This window comes from Canis aureus, chromosome 29, assembly GCF_053574225.1.
Source record: "Canis aureus isolate CA01 chromosome 29, VMU_Caureus_v.1.0, whole genome shotgun sequence".
Classification (NCBI taxonomy): Eukaryota; Metazoa; Chordata; class Mammalia; order Carnivora; family Canidae; genus Canis; species Canis aureus.
In genome coordinates, this window is record NC_135639.1 from 16132929 (window position 1) to 16151086 (window position 18158).

The 18158-nt window shown below is 52.3% G+C and overlaps 1 protein-coding gene across 1 annotated transcript in view; it reads right to left on the reverse strand.

The window, feature by feature from the left end:
• Positions 1–1235: 1235 nt before the first annotated feature.
• The window catches only part of VWA2 (von Willebrand factor A domain containing 2), a 45291-nt gene continuing 28368 nt past the window's right edge, over positions 1236–18158 (reverse strand). The window contains exons 6-14 of the mRNA XM_077877043.1: positions 16345–16539; positions 12499–12632; positions 11755–11887; positions 9394–9449; positions 6733–6840; positions 5282–5857; positions 3444–3995; positions 2479–2604; positions 1236–1671 (exon numbers count right to left, since the gene is read on the reverse strand). Coding sequence (XP_077733169.1) covers positions 1607–1671; positions 2479–2604; positions 3444–3995; positions 5282–5857; positions 6733–6840; positions 9394–9449; positions 11755–11887; positions 12499–12632; positions 16345–16539 — 1945 coding nt within the window. The 3' untranslated portion in view covers positions 1236–1606. The remainder of the gene's footprint in view (positions 1672–2478; positions 2605–3443; positions 3996–5281; positions 5858–6732; positions 6841–9393; positions 9450–11754; positions 11888–12498; positions 12633–16344; positions 16540–18158) is intronic.

Here is an 18158-nt window from a genome sequence, read left to right on the forward strand (position 1 = left end):
GTGGGTTCATGTAAGTTCTTTGACATCACCTCTCAGCACCTGCCAGGTGGACATGTGACCGTGCTCTGATGTCACCTTCTGGCATGTTCTAGGTAATCATGGGAGTGAAAATATTCCTTGAACACCAATGACTGTCATAACTACACTTAGTACTGCTGGACCTTTCCTTTGTAATATCTAACAGCAGCCTCTGGATGACCTCTTCCAGTACTTTAAATCAAAGTAGCCTTGAATATTTGCATGTAAAAACCTTTACGTTATTTCCATTAAAAAGAAGAGTCAGGATAAAGTGTCTGGATTTAGGACACAGCTCTACAAAGGTTTCTACTGAAAACCCAAATCCAAACAAGGGGAAGAAGTGTTCCCTAAAAACTGCTTGGGTGAGTTCCTAGTTTGCCAGAAAAATGTCCCAACTGAGCCTTCTTGCCACACGGGGTCCTGTGAAATAACCAACAGCATTTCTTAAAGTATTCCTTTCAAAACCAGACATGAAAAGCAAAATCACCTAGACAACAGAAGATCGATGCTTCAAAAAGCCAATACCCTCTAAAGTTTCTTTATGCCTTATTTGCGGAGTTTAAGAATTCCACTCCTTGTGCTACTAAAAATTCAATCCTTGAGGACAAGCAATAAGCACCCCACAGTGAGCCCCCCTCAGTAATCCCTCAAGCAAGTCCTTCCAAGGGAATGTAGCCCAGGACACAGGCCAATGTCATCTGGCCCCTGGAGACCAGGACGATTTGCATGCTCAGCCCCTTCCCCGTAGTCAAACAAGTTAGTGGTCATATTCCAGTCCAGAGTTTTTCTAGGTCTTTGTCACAGTCACCAAAAGTCACAAATGCCACTCAAGTCCCTTCTCAAACTAAAAGCAAATCCACTTGGATATCTTTGGGAAAAGACATATGAAAAGGTCCACAGTTTTCTTTTTCTTTTTTTTTTTTTAAATTTTTTATTTATTTATGATAGTCACAGAGAGAGAGAGAGAGAGAGAGAGAGGCAGAGACATAGGCAGAGGGAGAAGCAGGCTCCATGCACCGGGAGCCTGATGTGGGATTCGATCCCGGGTCTCCAGGATCGCGCCCTGGGCCAAAGGCAGGCGCCAAACCGCTGCGCCACCCAGGGATCCCGGTCCACAGTTTTCCAATCTTGAAATGCTATGGCTTCAGTGGTCCAAATGACACTCTAGTCCATGCCTCCTCCTGAGCATTACCATCCCAACAGCGTTCTATTTAGCATTTGTTATGTGCAAAGCGAGCTTTCAAACAGGCCATCAAAAGTCTCCAAGCTCCTTTAGCTTCTCCTCAGGGGAAGTTGGCAGAGGAAACAAGCTCACCAGGGCATGGTCCAGGTACAGAAAGTAGGTATTTACTTACGCATCATGACTTTTCAACATCTGCATTAGTAGTGGGATCAGCTGCTACTGTGTCCCCAAGCAGTGTGGTCTGCAGTAGGGACAGCTCTTCTCTGTGACTGAGGGAGTGGGCAGGAGGGTTCCACACAGAGCTAGAGGCAGACGCTCAGAGGACCCGGGGAGACAGGACAGGGCAGGTGTGCTCTCAGGGTCGGGCACCAAGGCCTTCTGGGCAGTTGCCGAGGAAGGGTAGGGCTACTGCCCTCCTGCGGGTTCTCGGCGGGAGCCGCGTGCCTTGGGGGCGTCTCCTCTCAAGGACCCTGGGAGAGAAGTGAACCTTGAGGACAGGAGGAGGGTCCGAGTCCTCTCCTCACCAGCGGGCAGCCTGTGCACCCCTGCATGTCTCTCTCCCTCCACAGCCCAGGCAGAAACGAGATCAGAGGCCTATCTGATTGCCTTCAGGTCCAGCCACAGGAAGCCACACTCTGCTGGTGGCTGAAAATCTAAAGCTCTGAGGGGTGTCTTCTTCTGGTCGCTGGCTCCTCTAACTTGAAATTCATGAGCAGGAGCCCTAGGAAGCCATAATGCTGCCCACCGTGATGGACTGTCTGGTGCAGACCCCTTCTCTCCTGGACCGTGACTGCTCTCGGCTCCTACCACCAGTGCCTCCTCCCATCTTAGTGAGCAGAGAGAAACACTCCAGCACCCTCTACCTACCCACCCACCGCACCTGTGCCCTCGTCCTGTCTTCCAGCCACTCCACCCCCACCGTGCTCCCAACACAGGCCTCTCTGGAGACCCTCCTCCCAGCCGCTGTTTTTCTCACATACGCCTAGCACCACCACACTGCAGGTTGTTCTTATTCACTGCCCGTCTCCCCCACTGGCATGGGAGCTCCAGGAGGGCAGAGCTTCTCGTCGTGCCCCCAGCACAGCACCTGGGATGTGGGCGGCCCCCCCCCACCGAATATTTCATGCGGGAATGAACAGACAATTGCAGGTGGCCTTCTGCTGAATGAACACCTCAGACCCTGCCTTCAGCTGAGTCCCTTGGGCTCAGCAGGTCTGAAGGCCCCTGCCCCCCACCCCCCTGCCATGCCCCACAGGCAGAGCCAGAGCCCCACTTACGGTTCCCACAGTGGGGGCCCTGCCAGCCATCCTGGCACTCGCAGCGGTAGCTTCCGTTCTGTAGGACGCAGGTGCCCTCATGCAGGCACGGGCTGGGTTTGCACAGGCTGACTGGCCGCTTGGCTTCTACAAGAGAGAACGGGCCCAGCGGGCCCAGCCTGGGTCAGCCCCAAGGCCCCCCCACCAAAGAAGCCCAGGACAGGGACGCCGGGGTGGGTCAGCAGTCAAGTGTCTGCCTTCCACTCAGGGTTTGATCCTGGAGTCCCGCACTGGGCTCCCTGAATGGAGCCTGCTTCTCCCTCTGCCTGTGTCTCTGCCTCTCTATCTGTGTCGCTCATGAATAAATAAATAAAATCTTAAAAAAAAAAACCCAGGACAGTGGTGAGGCCACAGAAGAATGTCTCACACCTCTCAGTGTCAGCACATGGTTGGTGGCCCATTCTACTTGGCTAGGTCAGAGACCCAACTTTCATCTGGCTCACCTACTGTACACAGAGACTCTCATCTCTCAAATGTGCTGTGCACACAGCAGTGTTTACTATTATGGATGCACTTTTAAAGAGACAGAAAGGTGGTCACTGGCAAAAAGATGCCTTGGGGCCAGGCTGGCCTGGCTGGGTTTGTTCCTAGCTCTGTCATCACTATAGGTCAATGTCAGCTGGGTCCTTAGATTCCTGGGGAATCTGTAGGTATCCTAGCAAGGTCTTCTGTTCCAATGAAGTGCAAAAATTCTCGAGTTTGGGGAGAGGTACTGGGGTCACTTAAACTCTCTGCACCATCAGATGGGGCCAGCTGTGCCCACTGCAGTGTTTTATGTGAGCGGGGAGGTTAGCACAGAACCCAGCACTCAGAAAGCATGGGGTAGATGGGAGGCACTGCCATCCTTGCAACCTGGTACCTGAGGGCTCAGGCTGAGTTCACCTGGGGGGGATGGGACACCGTAGGCCAGGGACTCCCCCACTCACCTCCACATATCCAGTGGATGAGTGCATCCTGGTGGTACCTCAGGTCTGCGTAGGTGGCCACGTGGATCAGGGCATCCCGGGGACCTGCGAGCCTCCGCAGTGCCTCCCTCAGGACAGGCCCCACGCCCACCACCAGCACAGAGATGCCATTGTTCCTCAGCTTCTGGACAGGGACAGCTGCGTCCTCCGTGCCCATCCCACCTGTGAGCACCACCACAGCCTTGGGGACGCCAGGCCGGGCGCCCCTCTGGACGGTCATCACTTTGTCGTAGACGTGCAGCAAGGCTGTGCCTGCAGAGCCTGCCCCGCCCAGGTAGGGGGCCTGGCTCATGGCCCGCAGCACCGCCGCACGGGTGAGATGGGCGTCCAGCCCGAAGGCTGTCTGGACCTGGCTGCCGTACACCACCAGGCCGACCTGCGTCACATCTGGGTTCACCTCAAACTGGAGCATGCAGCTTCTCACGAAGCTCTGCATCTGGGCGAAGTTCTCGGGTCCCACTGAGGCTGAGGCATCCAACATGAAGAGAAGGTCCAGCGACTGTGTCCGGCAGCCTGTGAGGAACAAACAGAGTGAGCCTGGGGGCAGGCTGTGCCCAGCAGAGCCCCTCCTCTGGACCAGGCCAGCAAAAGAGGGGCTGCCTAGGTCGGGTCAGTGGCCGTCCTCCACCCTCTCCTAAGATATAAGGGCACAGGAAAGCCAGGCTAGCCCACATTCCCAGACTCCCCAGCAGACAGGTGTGGCCATGTATCTAAGTTCTATCTGATTGGACATGGTTGAAAATTGTACAGTTTCTGAAATCCGTCCTCAAAAGGAAGCTACTTGCCTTCCACTTCCCTTCTCCCCACTTCTAGCTGGCAGAGAAACAGTGATCTAGAGGTGGAACCACAAGATACCCAAGCCACCCTGCTGGCTGCAGCCATTCACTTCTGAACTGTGACAGAAATAAACGTCTGTCCTCTGTAAGCCACTGAGCTCTGGGCGCCCTCATCCATCCCGTTACTGAGCACCTTCCATGCACTGTACTCCATGCACTAATTATACCAAGTGGACAAAATGGGCCCATGCCTCCCCTCAATGGGACAGATATGAAACCAACGCAGAATCACAAATCCCATGACCAGGCATGGGTGGGGAGAAAGGGTATTATGCGAGGGATCTGCAGGAGCCGTGACATAAGTAGATTGGGAGAAGGGGTCAGGGTCTCTCTGGGAGGAGTAAGAGTAAGCTGAGGGCTGGGTGGCGCGTCTAAGGCAGGGAGGGGGCTGAGTGGCCGCTCCCCCACCTTCACCCCATGCAGGGGCTGCAGAGAGGTCTGAGGGACCAACCACACGGAGTTCTCAGAGGCCAGGAGGAGTTCGGGTTTTATTCCAAGGCAGAAGGGAGCCAGCAGGAAGGTATAGGTAGGGAGTGAGTGGATCAGACTTAAGGGTGTTTAAAAACCACTCCACCACAAGGAATATCTAAGAGGAGCCTAAGACAACACGATGACTAGCTGAATGCAGGGACCTAGAAAGAATCCTTGGAACAATGAAAGGTCACTAGGTAAAAACTAAGAAAGTCTCTTTAAAAAAAAAAAATTATATATATGTTTAAGAGAAAGAGTGTGTGAGAAAGAAAAGCATGAGCAGGGGTAGAGGCAGACAGAGAGGGAGCAACGACATCCAGCCGGGCAGGAAGCCGGATACAGGACTCGATCCCAGGATCACGACCTGAGCCCAAGGCAGACGCTCAACCACTGAGCCACGCAGGCGCCCCGTGGGTTCCTTAATCCCGACAAATGTACCTTGTTAACGTCTTACCCGAGGACGCCCACTACTGCCGAGCACCGGGCCCTCACCTGGCTGCGGCCTGCTGCACAGCTTCTCCCGCAGCTCAGGGACTCGGCGGAACAGGTCCTGCGGGCCAGCGTAGACCAGGACGCGCTCCGGGCTGCCTGTGAGCTCCTCTAGCTCTGCGCGCACGGCCTCGGTGCCCACGGCCAGCAGGAGCAGCTCCCGGGCCCTGGCGTGGCGCGCGGGGCCGGCCACCTCGTCCTGGGAGGGTGACTCCGTGAGCAGGACCAGCACTCTGCGGGGACGGTCCTGGCCCGTCCTGGCGGCGCTCCCAAAGCCGAGCTCGGCCGCCCGCCGCAAGGCGCTGCCGGTCAGGGTGGCGCCGCCGCTGAACGGAACGCCGTCGAGGCTCCTGAGCAGGTCCGGCACGTCCTGGTACTCGCCCACGGGCACGGCCACCGCCAGCTCCCCGCTGTACCGGGCCACCCCCACGCGGGCCCGGGAGTCCTCGCTCAGCGACGCCTGCACAAACCGCTTCACGAAGGCCTTGGCCCGCAGGAAGCCCTCGGGGGTGGTGCCCGCTGAGCTGGCCAGCAGGAAGAGGACGTCGATCCTGCATTCCACGCTCAGCTTCGGGGCTGCTGGGTCACAGCAGCCGCCGGTCATGCTACGGCCACCCTAGAGATGCCCAGACGCCAAACCCAGCAGGAGAATCCTCCCTCCCAGCAGGGAGACGGGGCAGAGGGACGAGGTGGCAGGGGCCGCAGGGGCCGGGGATCTCGTCACAGAGTCAGACGGGGTCAGACACAGCTCTGCCTCCTGGCTCTCACTATGGGTCTCCCTCTGACCACCTTTTTAAAAGTTAAAATGGGATCTAGATCTTTCCTCCCTTATGGTCAGCGCTTCTTGCATCCTGTTTGAGAAATCTTTGTCTACCTCAAATCATGAAGATATGCTCCTATGTTTTCTTCTAGAGGCTTCACTGCTTTGCCTTTTATATTTAGATCTGTGATCCACCTGGAATTGATTTGTGCATAGCTTGTGAGGTAGGGGGTCAAGATTTAGTTCTTCTATATAGATCTCCAGTTGACCCAGCACTAGATTTTTAAAGTTATTAAAATTCTTTTACAATAATATATATATATATATATATATATATATTTAAAGTCCTTCTTTAACAAGTTCCTACTATATGTCAAGCATGGTGACAAAGCACTTTATGTCTACCTTATTTAAAACTCTCAACAACCCTAGGTAAAAGCCTATCATAATCTTTATGTCATACCTTTAAGACCAAAAAGGGTTTAGGCTCCTTGCTCCTTTTCCTAGGAGAGGGGAGAAGAGACTCTGCCCAGGACCAGGCTTCAGAGTCAGACTGCCATCAGCCCGTAATTGGGCTTAGCAACACTCAAGGCCCCATTTCTAACTAGGAGCTAGCGGGATGGGAAGTGGATAGCAGGAGCCCAGGCCCCACTGCTCCCCAATGGCCAGCCTTGGAAGTCCCCTGCATACGTACCGCAGTTAGCCCCCACTCCGAAGGCTGGTGGACAGAGGCAGTGGTACCTGTCCAGTCCTTCTGGAACACATGTGCCTCCATTCTGACAGGGCTGTGAGTCACAAGGGTCTATCAAAGAGATGCCTGTTAACAGCCTCGCATGCCAGCTCAGATGCATGAAAGGGTTTGTGCAGAGGTGGGAGTCTAGCAGCCCAGCCTGCCCCACCAGGGCCCAGCTCCCTCCTTCCCCCAAGACCACTAGGTACCCAGCCACAACACCTGTGGCAAAGAGGGCAAGGAAAGCAAATGAGGTACATAAAGGAGGGGCTGGGTGTGGGTGTAAAGGACACTTGGTGGCAGGCTCCGTAAGGCCTTTTGTGAATTACAGGCTCATTGGGGCGGTGCCAATGGGCCCTGGACTGTTATGGCCTCCAAATTCATGTGTATTAGTCCTAACCCTCGGTACCTTGAAATGTGACTGTATTTGGAGAGAGGGCCTTTAAAGAGTTCATTAAGGCTAAATGAGCTCATAGGATGGGCCCTAATCCAGTCTGACTCATAAGAGGAAGATCCCCTAGAGATGTGCGCAGAAGGAAGGCCACCTAAGGATACAGGGAGAGGACGGCCATCTGTAAGCCGAGCAGAGAGGCCTCCGAAGAAACAGAACCTGCTGACACCTTGATCTCGGACTCCCAGCCTCCAGAACCGTGAGAAAGTCAGTTTCTGTTGTTTATGCCCCTAGACTGTGGTAGTTTGTTATGGCAGCGCTAGGGAACGGCATTAACATCCCTTCATCACCCCCGCCTGCTGAGGTCTAGAGATGGCCGTGACGATGAACTGGTGTTGGACCCAGGCTCAATAAGGATGAAGACTGCAGCAGCATCACGGTGACCACGCAGGTGTCACAAGACAGGGAACACCGCGGCACAGGAGGTGCTTCCTCAAGTTCTATATGGTTGTCCTTAACGGCCTCTGCAGGCTGACACAGCAAAACAGCGAGCCTTTCCGGGCACCTTAATTCACTGCAGCCAGCCCAGTATCCTCTTCCAAGAAGGGATGATGAAGACTTGTCCCATGGTACTATTACGAGGATTACTCAAACTAACCCATGGAAAGTCTTAGCATAAAGCCTGGCACCAGGCAAACACTCCATAATAGGTATAGACAGTATTTGGTTTTGGATGTGAGGTCCAGATTCTGGGCAACGTCTCTTTTAAAGGGGATATTTTGCACAGGAAACCACGGCCCATGTCAAAATTGGGCCCATTCTGAAGTGTCCTGTGATCCCCTATAGTCAGTATGTAAGCTCCTGGTCAATTTCCTTATCAATTCCTGTAAAATGCAGATAATACCACATGACCGTCCTCCCAGAGTTAGAGACAACAGACAGGATCTTCATGAATTCATGTGTCTTATATTCAAGGGGCTTACTAAGTAGCTGAGTGTGGTTACTGCTAGAACTGGTGATTTCTGTCCTTTCTACAGACAAATGCTGATATACTATTTGTTCACTGAAATTAAAGTGTATGCTGTGCGATGGCAGTAATTATTGAGGCTCACTGCGGGCACCCCGGCCTGCTGTTCTGTCCTCTGGTGTATCATGGAAATGACTGGGGAACTCAACAACAGCACCCACTCTGGCCTTTCACTGGGCAGCTAGTACGTGCTAGGTACTGTGCTAAGCACCACACATGCATGATCTCACCTCACTGCCCAATGGGGTGCATCCTATAAAGACGTTTCAGATGGGAGAACTGAAGCTCAATGACTAGAAGTCACGTGAAGATCAGACAGCTGGAAAGGGGTAGAGCTGGGACTCAGACCCAAGTCACTGTGGTTCCAAAGCCTTATGTGCTCCAACTTTAGTTTCCGAGCAAAAAAACCCCCATCTTTCAGTTTCTGCTGTGTTCCAGAAATGTGGGAACTTTACAACAGGATGCCCAGGCGATCATCAAACCCGGGGATGGGAGCATCACTGGCTCTGCTTCCAGGATATGTGCTCCTTGCCTCATCAGGAGAAGCAAATCCATGGGGGACTGATACCAACACACCTGAGTGTAATTTCTGTACTCCCAGGTCAGTGGGCAGGAAGGGGCGGCACTAGACCCCTGGATGAGGAGCAAGGAGACCCACTGAGGAACAGGTTGAATGATGCCTAATGGTATTGGTAAGTCTGACTGCGTGGGACTTTGGAGCTGATGAAGCACTCCTGTGAGCATTACCTACTGAATCTTCGCCAGGATCCCACTGATGATGGGATACCCCCTATCACACCGTGTAAGGAAATGGGGATTCCAGACAAGGGACAACCATTATCCCTGTTTCACAGTGGAGGAAACAGGCTTAAGTGTCTGGCCTGGAGTTTGGTGCTGGATGTGAGGCTTTCTGTCTGCAAAGCTGGTGCTCAATGTGCGCCCTCCTCTGCATCTTGTCAATGCAAGGGGCACTGGTGAAGGAAGGCTATTCCAAAGTCTCCTGTCCGTTCTTAGTGAAAAATACCACCGAGCAAAGGAGGAATGAATACAGTTTGAACATGTTCCTCTGCCTCTGAAATGCCATGTCTCTCCGCCCCAGGGCTGGTTCCCACCCCACTCTCTGCTCCTAGAGTGCAAACACCCCTTTAGAGGCCAGCCGAGTGCCAGGGGCCAGAAAGAGCTAGAGAATCGAAGAAGCAGACTGTACCTGGGCAGGTGGTCCTGTAGCAGGTGGCAGGGTGGGTTATGAACACTCTCTTCCAGCTATAATCCAAGGGAGCAAATGATAGAGATCAAAGGTTTAACCTGGAAGGTTATTTGAAGTGCTAAAAGCTGATAGGAGATTCTAAAGCAGATGTTGGTCAAGAAAGACCACCTTGTTTCCCTTGATTCTACCCCAGCTTTTAGCTACACATGGGTTAGGGAACGTTTCAAACTAACCAGAAACAATTTTTAAAAATGTAAGTTGGCTTTGTCAGAATTTGAAAATAATCTGTGTTCAAAACTCTGAACTGTGGGAAGAGTGTCCTATTATGAGTTACTTTCCGGGGCTAGCATACAGTGAGGGAGGGGAAGGGCAGGAAATTGTGGAAATCAGGCAACTAGATTGTGGCTGTTACTCCTCCAGGCTGCCCACCACGGGGGCAGGCTAATTGGGCTCACCTCTAGGGCAGAATTTTCCCTGGAGCAAAACATCCACTTGGGATAAAGGCCAAGTCAATTATGAACTTGAGGAGTTGCTGAAATCCAAAGTTTGCCAAGTTGCCAGCTCATTAAAGAGAAATCTTCTCCCTTTCCACATCTGCTCCTAATGACTTCATAAAACCACAAGTCCTAGCCCAGAAAGTGCTTCAGACTCCTCCCAGGCCTGTAGTGGGAATTGGTGGTGTTGGAGCAGAGACTGGCCCCAGGACCTTGCCTGGATCTGCACATGGCTCCCTCCTGAGCTCCCTCAGGTCTGGACGCTGTGCCAGGCCCTCTCTGCCCACTCTATTTAATAAACAAACTGCACCCCTGCTTCCCAACCACCACCTCCCCACCCTGACGCATCCCTTCCTTTTTTTTCTCTGTAGCACTTCTCACTACCTAATAGTTCATTTTATGCATTCATTGATTTGCTGCTGCCTTCTGCCACTGGAGTATCAGCTCATGAGGGCAGATTTGCTTCTGAGACATTCATGCTGATTCTCCAGGACCTGGGACATGCTGGGCAGAGAGGAGACCCTCGGTGAGGGTTTCCTGAATGAGGGAGTTGATGAAGAGCTTACTATATGCAGGCGTCATTCCAGAAACCTGCAATATTAGTGCGCTCTACATCCACAACCCCATGGGGTAGGTACTATCATTAGCCCCCTCTCAAATATAGAAGGAAGGGGGTGGGAGGGTCCCAGCTCCTAAAGTGGCCATGTTGGAATTAAAAGCTCAGCAGCCTGACTCCAGATTCTGAGCACAAAGCCATGACATGTACCCTCCGCCAGCCTCTCTTGGGGCTCCCAACTCTGAATGCCTCTGCCTGGTGCCACTGAGTTCCCACATCTCTCAGGACTGTTCAAGCAGCCTCTTCTCCATGATGTCCCAGGGAGGACAGGCCCCATCCTGGCACCTGAGACACCTGACGGTCACTGGTCCTCTTGTCCAATGCCTTGTCCTCAGACCATGGGCTTCTTGAGGGCAGTGTCACTGCACACTGCTTGGCTCAGAGAAGGCACTTAGAACATGTTCAGTTGCGAACAAAGAACTGCGTCCCCTCACTTGAAAGCTTGGGTTCTGAAGAAGGCCTCTAGTGGCCTCTGACATGGCCCTATTTCCCCTGACCCATGTGCAGGGCCTGGCCCTTTCCTCCAAGATGGTCTTTGGATGCTCCATCAGCCCAGCGCAATGGCTCATGGCTTCTCAGCCAACCATTTCATTGCTCTGTGTCTCCTGAGCTCATGACTGAGGGCAGGCCACAGGGCAAAGATGCAGCTGGTTCAAACATTACCCCTGGCTCTCCAGGAAAGGCAAGAGGATGGGACCACCAGCTGCTGATCTGCTGTACTGCAGGTAGCCTGGACAAAGTGCCAGGGGACAGTCCAGGAATTTTTGAGAGAATGGTTGACCACCGAGCAGCAGGTGCTCAAGAATGCCCGGGCGCTCTGACAGATGCTGTACCCCACATGGCCTCCACCACTGGAATTCAACCAAGACCTTAAGCCTCCCACCTCCCTTGGCCCCATAAATACAGAAACCGGTCTTCAGAGGAACCAAATGACCAGACCACTATCCTAAGTCCAGACCATGGTCCTAGAGGACTGGCTTTGGCTCACTTATGAGCCTTCCAGAACAGCCGTGACCCTGTCCCCTTGCTCACTATGGGCACCTAGGCAGTGTGTCTACAAGACTCTGCCACTGTGTAGCTAGGACCCTCCCTGGGGCTCCATAACTCTGCCCCTGTCTCCCTCCCACGTCTTCTCTGATCCCTGTCACACTCTGTGGCCACTCAGCTCACAGCATGTGAGCACGCAGCTTTGGGGGCCTCCATCTCCACCCTGGTGCGCCCTTGGCCTCTGACCCCAGCAGGAGGACAAACCTGGAGAAGGGACAGAGTGCCGCCAGCACGGCATCACTCCGCCGCGATCCTCTCCAGCACAGGACACTGCCGACAAGCTCCCTGACCGTCTCCAGCGTCTTGCGCTCACAGGGGTGAGGCTGGACCTTGCAGTCTGTGTCCACAGGGCACAGAGAAGATGAAGAGGACAGGGTTACGCCTCCTTCCCCCCAGCCGTGGTTCCATCACCCTCAGCCCCAGCTCCCCTCTGCCTCTTGCAAGGCGGGGCACATCAGGGCAGGAGTCCTGCTCTGCGTGGTGGCTGGGCAGCCGGTCTCTTGAGTGTTTCCTCTGCACACAGTTTTTATATCTTACGCACATGTGTACCTCTCACATAACGTGCGCCTGGTCAGACCATGACAATGACAACTAGGAATGCAGAGCCCTCCCCGCCCAGCTGAAGTGTCCCTGTGCTGACCATGACCAGAAAGCTGACTTGGCTCTTCTCCCTGAGGAAGTGGACAGGCACAGGGCCTCCCTAGATCTGGGTCCCAAAGCCTGGACCCCTCTAACCCATAGAGACAAGCCAGGTTCCCAGCTGAGAAAGCCCACAGGGCCTGACACAGGGAGGTAAATAGAGCAGGGTACCCCAGCACCAAAGTTGCAGACCCCATTCCTCTTGCCTTCCCCCTTCCTGGGGAGCCTCCTGACCTCTTGCCTCAGGGAACCATTCCCACCCCACTTCCACATGGGCAAGACCACTCCTTCCAGCCTGGAAGGCCTTACCTGGAGAGGCAACGGTGCAGACAGCAGACTTGCTGAGGGTGCTTAAAAGACCATTGGTAGCATCCTCCACCTGTTCAGCCATCAGCACATGCTGTTCCCTTGGCTCGCTGGCTAGTCTGTGCAGCTCCTCCCATCTGTCCCCAACCCCAGCAGAGAAGTTAGAGCAGCTCACTGTCTACCTCTCACCCTCCTGGCCACCCATCCCCTACACCATGGGCTCCTTGTGGACAGCAACACAACCCCACTGCTCCAGAAGCCACTCAGCTACAACCTCCTCCACCTAGGATACAGGTAAGGTCCAGAAGTGAACCACAGAAAGCCCCCAAGGATGCTCAAGCACGGGTCATAATGTGTGCATGCCCAAGTTCACAAGATTCCTCAGAGGACAGCCTCACCCTCGGAACCACCAGCTCTTATTTGAGTCACGGTCCTCACAGATGTAGTGACTTGGCTGGGTCACCCATAGCTGATGAGAAAAATTTAACCAGAAAGGAAATGAAAGAAAGTGGTTGGGGGCAGGGGTGGCAAAAGAAGAACAAACAAGGATAGCTCGTGATAGAGAAAAATCCTGAAGAATGGTAAACGGGCCATACACACTCAAAAGTCGGCAACGTGAGGTTGTGTGGAGGAAGGAGTACACTTCGACAGCCAGAGGGCATTGCTCTTAGGGCCCAGGCATAAGGACCTAGGCATGAAGGAAGCGTTAAATGATGTTGAGAAACCTTTCTGGGAAGTCAGGGTAGTCACTAATGCATTTAGAATCTGGCCCATCAGAAATTCAAGGTTTGGCAATATGGCAAAAACTTCATTTATCTCTAAAATTCACTTATGTAAAAGTCCCCATTCTCCTTCGAAGTCATATAAACCAGACATGCCTCCCCCAGGGTGAGGATGGCACCTGGCAGACACAGGGCAGCTTCTAAGTCCTAGCCTTGCAGTAGCATTCAGAGGGCAGCTCTACCTGACCCAGCAGCAGATTCTCCCAAAAGCCAGAGCTGAGAACCATCAGAAATGGGGGCTCAATGAATATTAAAAAGAGGAAAGAGTCATGTTTTTAATCCCATAGCAAGTCTCACACTGCCCATAGCAGTGGTTCTCAAACTTCGATGGGCATCAAAATCACTGAGCGCCAAATAAACCACCAATGGAGGCACCTGGCCCCAGAGTTCTGGATTCTATGGGGCCAGACCCGACTGTGTGCATTCCTAGCACATTCTCTCTTGCTGAGGCTGCTGGTCCAAGAAACACACTTTGAGAACCACTGGTCAACAGTGACCCAGTCATTTACCAGCAGTTGGGGGGAATGGGTCAGGAAGGCGAGAAACCCAACGGCGGGCTTTTTCAGATAGTTCCTATAGCTGTAGCTCACGACATTCAGAGCTGAACAATGTCCCCTCTCCTGATTGATAGCTTCTCGATTCCTCTAAGTGATGGATACTCACAGTAGGCCCCCAAACTCACCCTCATCCAGAACCAGACAAGCATAGACCCTGAGAACGAACACTCAGAACCCAGTGGTACAGCAACTTGACAGAGCCATTTTCTGCCTGCTTGGATCAAATAATAAACATTTGAGCTCATATTCTTTTTTATTTTTCTTTCCTAGTAATTCATTTTTATTGTATTTCTCTAAAGTATCAGGCCATGATAGATTAAAAAACATAACAAAACAAAACAGACCTCCACCACAGACCATCTGAGAAGCACTGCTCAGCTAGCAGCTGGAGAAAAGAGCCCCAGAATGGGCCATGTATTTCCACTGTCCGATGGCCTCCATCCTCACAGACAAACCTTTGGGAAACTGTGATGTGCAACATACTCTACTGGGCACCATGTGGGAGGGGGTAGCAGGTGAGCCAGGAAGTGACACTTTTGTCTCCTTTCCCACCGAGTTTATTTCCTTGTATGTGAGGATACACAAAGAGCCCATGACAGGGTGGTCTGTGTTAAATACCCACTCGCTGCGCGTAACAACAGCCCTCGAGGATGGTGGTAGCGACGGACAGCACCACCAGGACATGGCATGGCCCGGGATATCTCCTGGGTACCGAACATGCTGGTCCTTGGTGGTCTTCCTAGGCAATCATCAGGGAATAAATGCCAACCTCAAGTTCAATGTCTACCCTCTCTCTAGGAGGAGAGACCCAGACTCCTACATCCAGCTGCGGACTCAGCTACCCTACTCAGATGTCCCATGTGCTCCTCAAACTTGATCCGAAACAGAACTCTACTTCCCTTATTCTTGAGTCTTCCACCATCTCAGTAAACAGCAATACCTTTCACTGTGGGGCTCAGGCCAAAATCCTTGACTCTTCCACATTCATTTCATCGGCCACTCCACTGCTCAGCCTCCAGGACACAGCCTCCGTCCAACCATTCCTCAGTGGGTCGCAATGCTTTCCCACCACACACCACCTTCTTGTCTGTGCAGCTCCAAAGGCTGCCTACCTAGATGCCCCCACTCCTCCCGATATTGCTTCTCCTTCTACCTCACCCTGCCAGTCTATTCCCTACCTGGCAGTTGGTGTGTTCTAAAAACATTGGCCAATACCTGCCATTTCCCTGCTCAAAGCCACCTAAAGACTTCCCAACCTACACTGAAGCCTTGACTATGACCCACTGAATCTCTAGACCTGACTCCTACCTAGCTCTTCTATCCCATTTCTTATAATTTACCTCATTTACCAGCTTCCAGACAGTCCCTGGCTGTCTTTCTGCTCCTCTCACACTGGGCACCATGTGGGAGGGGGTAGCAGCTCAGGCAGTAAGTGAGCTACTGCCTCAGGGCCTTGGTACTTGCCACCCGCCTGCCTTGCCTGTTCTCTTCCCTGCTGTTTGGAAGGAAGGCTTGCTTCTCCTTTCACTCAAGTTTCTGCTCACAAATCAACTGCTGCCAGACTTCTCTCTCTAAAATAGCGGAGCTCTCTAATTCTTGTCACTCTGTTAACCTCCTCCCTTACTACTTCTTCGCATTTTAATTCCACCTGAAATGATATTACTTATTCACTCACTTGTGTTTCATCCAGTTAACTTTCCTAGAAACAGAAGCTTCATGAAGGCAGGTACTTTGTACTGTCTCTGTATCCTGACAACTTAGAAGAACATAGCATCTGGCATATTGACAGAAAGAATTTTAAAATGTACTAAAATTAATGAAGAGATCTCATTAATTACTACGTAGGCCCAGTACCCAGACCAGAGTCATGTCGCTTAATACCCACAATAACAAGGGGCCTCTCATTTTCAGGCTGAGAGCAAGGAGGACCTGTGGAAAACACATTTCAGCTTCTAGAGAACGTGGTTGGAGAGGGGAGCAGCTCATCACAGACCCCCCCACTCTCCTGGCCTCAGGAGTGGGTCTGTGACTCAAGCTAATGAGGAGCCTTTCTTGGATTATTCAAATGGAAATTGGAAACATGAGTCTTTTCTCTGCGGGGTGAGCTGGGTGCTGCCTACAGCCAGAGTTCCAGGTTCCTTCGAGGGCCAGGCTGAGGGAGCAGCAGGTACGCATGGAGGACAGACAGGATCTTCATGACGTTCAAGTCCCCAGCTCCTGCTCACCCCAAGACCCCACACTCCCCGATCCACCCAGTTCTATTAGATGAGTCCAAGAATTTCCATTTCTGCCCAAATGAATTTGAGTCCAGTTTCTGGCACTTACAACCAAGTATTCAGACTAAATCAGAGACAGTGCACTCTCTCAGGCTTCAGGCTCCCTGCAGTCTGGCACAACATATGACAGAGCATGGGAAGGACCAGGGTGGCTTGCCCAGATCCCCTCCCTTCCCATGGCTGTGGAGTGTCTCCACAGTCTCCAGGGCTACCCAGAGTGACCGAGGCTCTTACCTTGGAAACCGGACCCCGACAGCAAATATGGTGACGCCTCTTTCCTTCAGCTGCTTGGTGGGCACTGCCACATGCCCTTGGGACCTCCCATCAGTGATGACGATGAGGATCTGGGGCACAGAGGCATTTCTCCCTCCAGGGAACCCTCTGCGCAGAAGGTATTTCAGAGCAAGGCCTGTCTCTGTGCGCCCTCCTCTGAGCTCACACAGAAGGAGAAAACAAAGACAAGGGTCAGTCACCCACAGACATGATACTGGAATGACAGCCTAAAATGAGGGGCTCCTCCGTTATTAGTGACAGCCACTTTCTCCCAGCAGACGGTCAGAGTGACCATTCTAGCAGGGGGTGTGCACTTCCTCATGCTCTGAAACACAGTGAAGACTAGAAATGAGCTTTTCCTGTGGACTGAAGATTCACCCTGCACACTTCTGTTGTATTCCAGGACGATGTCGTGCTTTGTGGGTCTTCTGACTCTTTTCCCGCACCCACCCTACCCCCACCTCCAGTGACAGCTCAGGGCTGACAACCCTCATTGTGTGTCTAACACCCACCTGTCTGTATCATTCCCTTCTTGTTACAGCTCAGCATCTCCTTGGAGTGGAGAAAGCAAATTCCTGAACTTAAGAATATTGTGTGAATCTGTAGGAGTGAAGGACAGGGCTTTGATCCAAGGGTCTGAGGAGGCTCACTTCCAGCTCAAGGTTGGGTGCTGGAAGGCTGAACTGCTGGACGACTTCCAGATCAGGGGACGTTACAGTGGTCCCACCTCATCACAGCCTCTCGTTAGAGGGATGGTCTACTGAGCTTGGAATCCCAGCACAGAATCTCTATTAAATCTTACAATAGGAGGCTCACGCAGGTGTCCTCATGGGGAGAACTGTCTGCTCTCAGGGTCAAGTGGGCAGAAAGTGGTGATTCTCTACAATGGGTTGTATGTCAAACCTTTCAGTGGGTGGCAACACATCCAACATGAGCAACAATGTCGAGGCTGATGGAATCACCACGGATACTAACTGTACACACAGAGAAAACTGTTAGAGCATCGTTCTGCATTGCTAATCATAAACTGTAGATTTGGGGGTGCATTTATTCTCAGATTATACTGAATGTCAATTGAGGCAATGCTTGCCTCTCAGAGGGCCCTACAGTGATTCTTCTAACATGCAAACATCTGACTAATCAGAGGCATGGCCAATCTCTGTGGGAATGCCTTGTGTGTGCAGGTGTGAATGTGTGTATACTTTTTTAACTCAACACCGAAAATGCTTACTTCTCATGCAAGCCTGACGTGGTCCTCCTGCCCAGACATCTTTCCTGGTCTGCTCTCCTCTGAGCAGCTCCTCAGAGATCCAGCCAGGTTCCGTTCACTTTGTGGCTCCCCCTTCCTCTCAGTCCTCAAAGACCATTGAGCAGAGAGGTGAGGGAAGAGCAAGGAGGAGTGTGCTTGGAAGGACCAGGCCCAGAATATTCTTCACTTTTACTGCTTTCTGTCCTAAGTGAGGTCTTATGGGGGCAATTCTCTCTGTGGACCTCCATTAAGTTAACAGATGTCAACAAGAGTGGGTAGCTCCTAGAATTAAGACCCTTTGCCGACTATGTCTCAGCATCTGCATCAGTCAGAAAGCCAATTTTCAGCCCACTGGTGTTTACTGTGGATTCTCTACATGGAAGATAGTGAGAAGGAGACCAGGAAGAATACGATTCCCCCCTCAACAAACTGTCGGTCTAACTGAAGAAACAGGACCTATAAGCAAATTGTAATTATGAATGAAAGGATGACAATTAACCAGAGTCCACTGTGGGGAGGAGCTGTC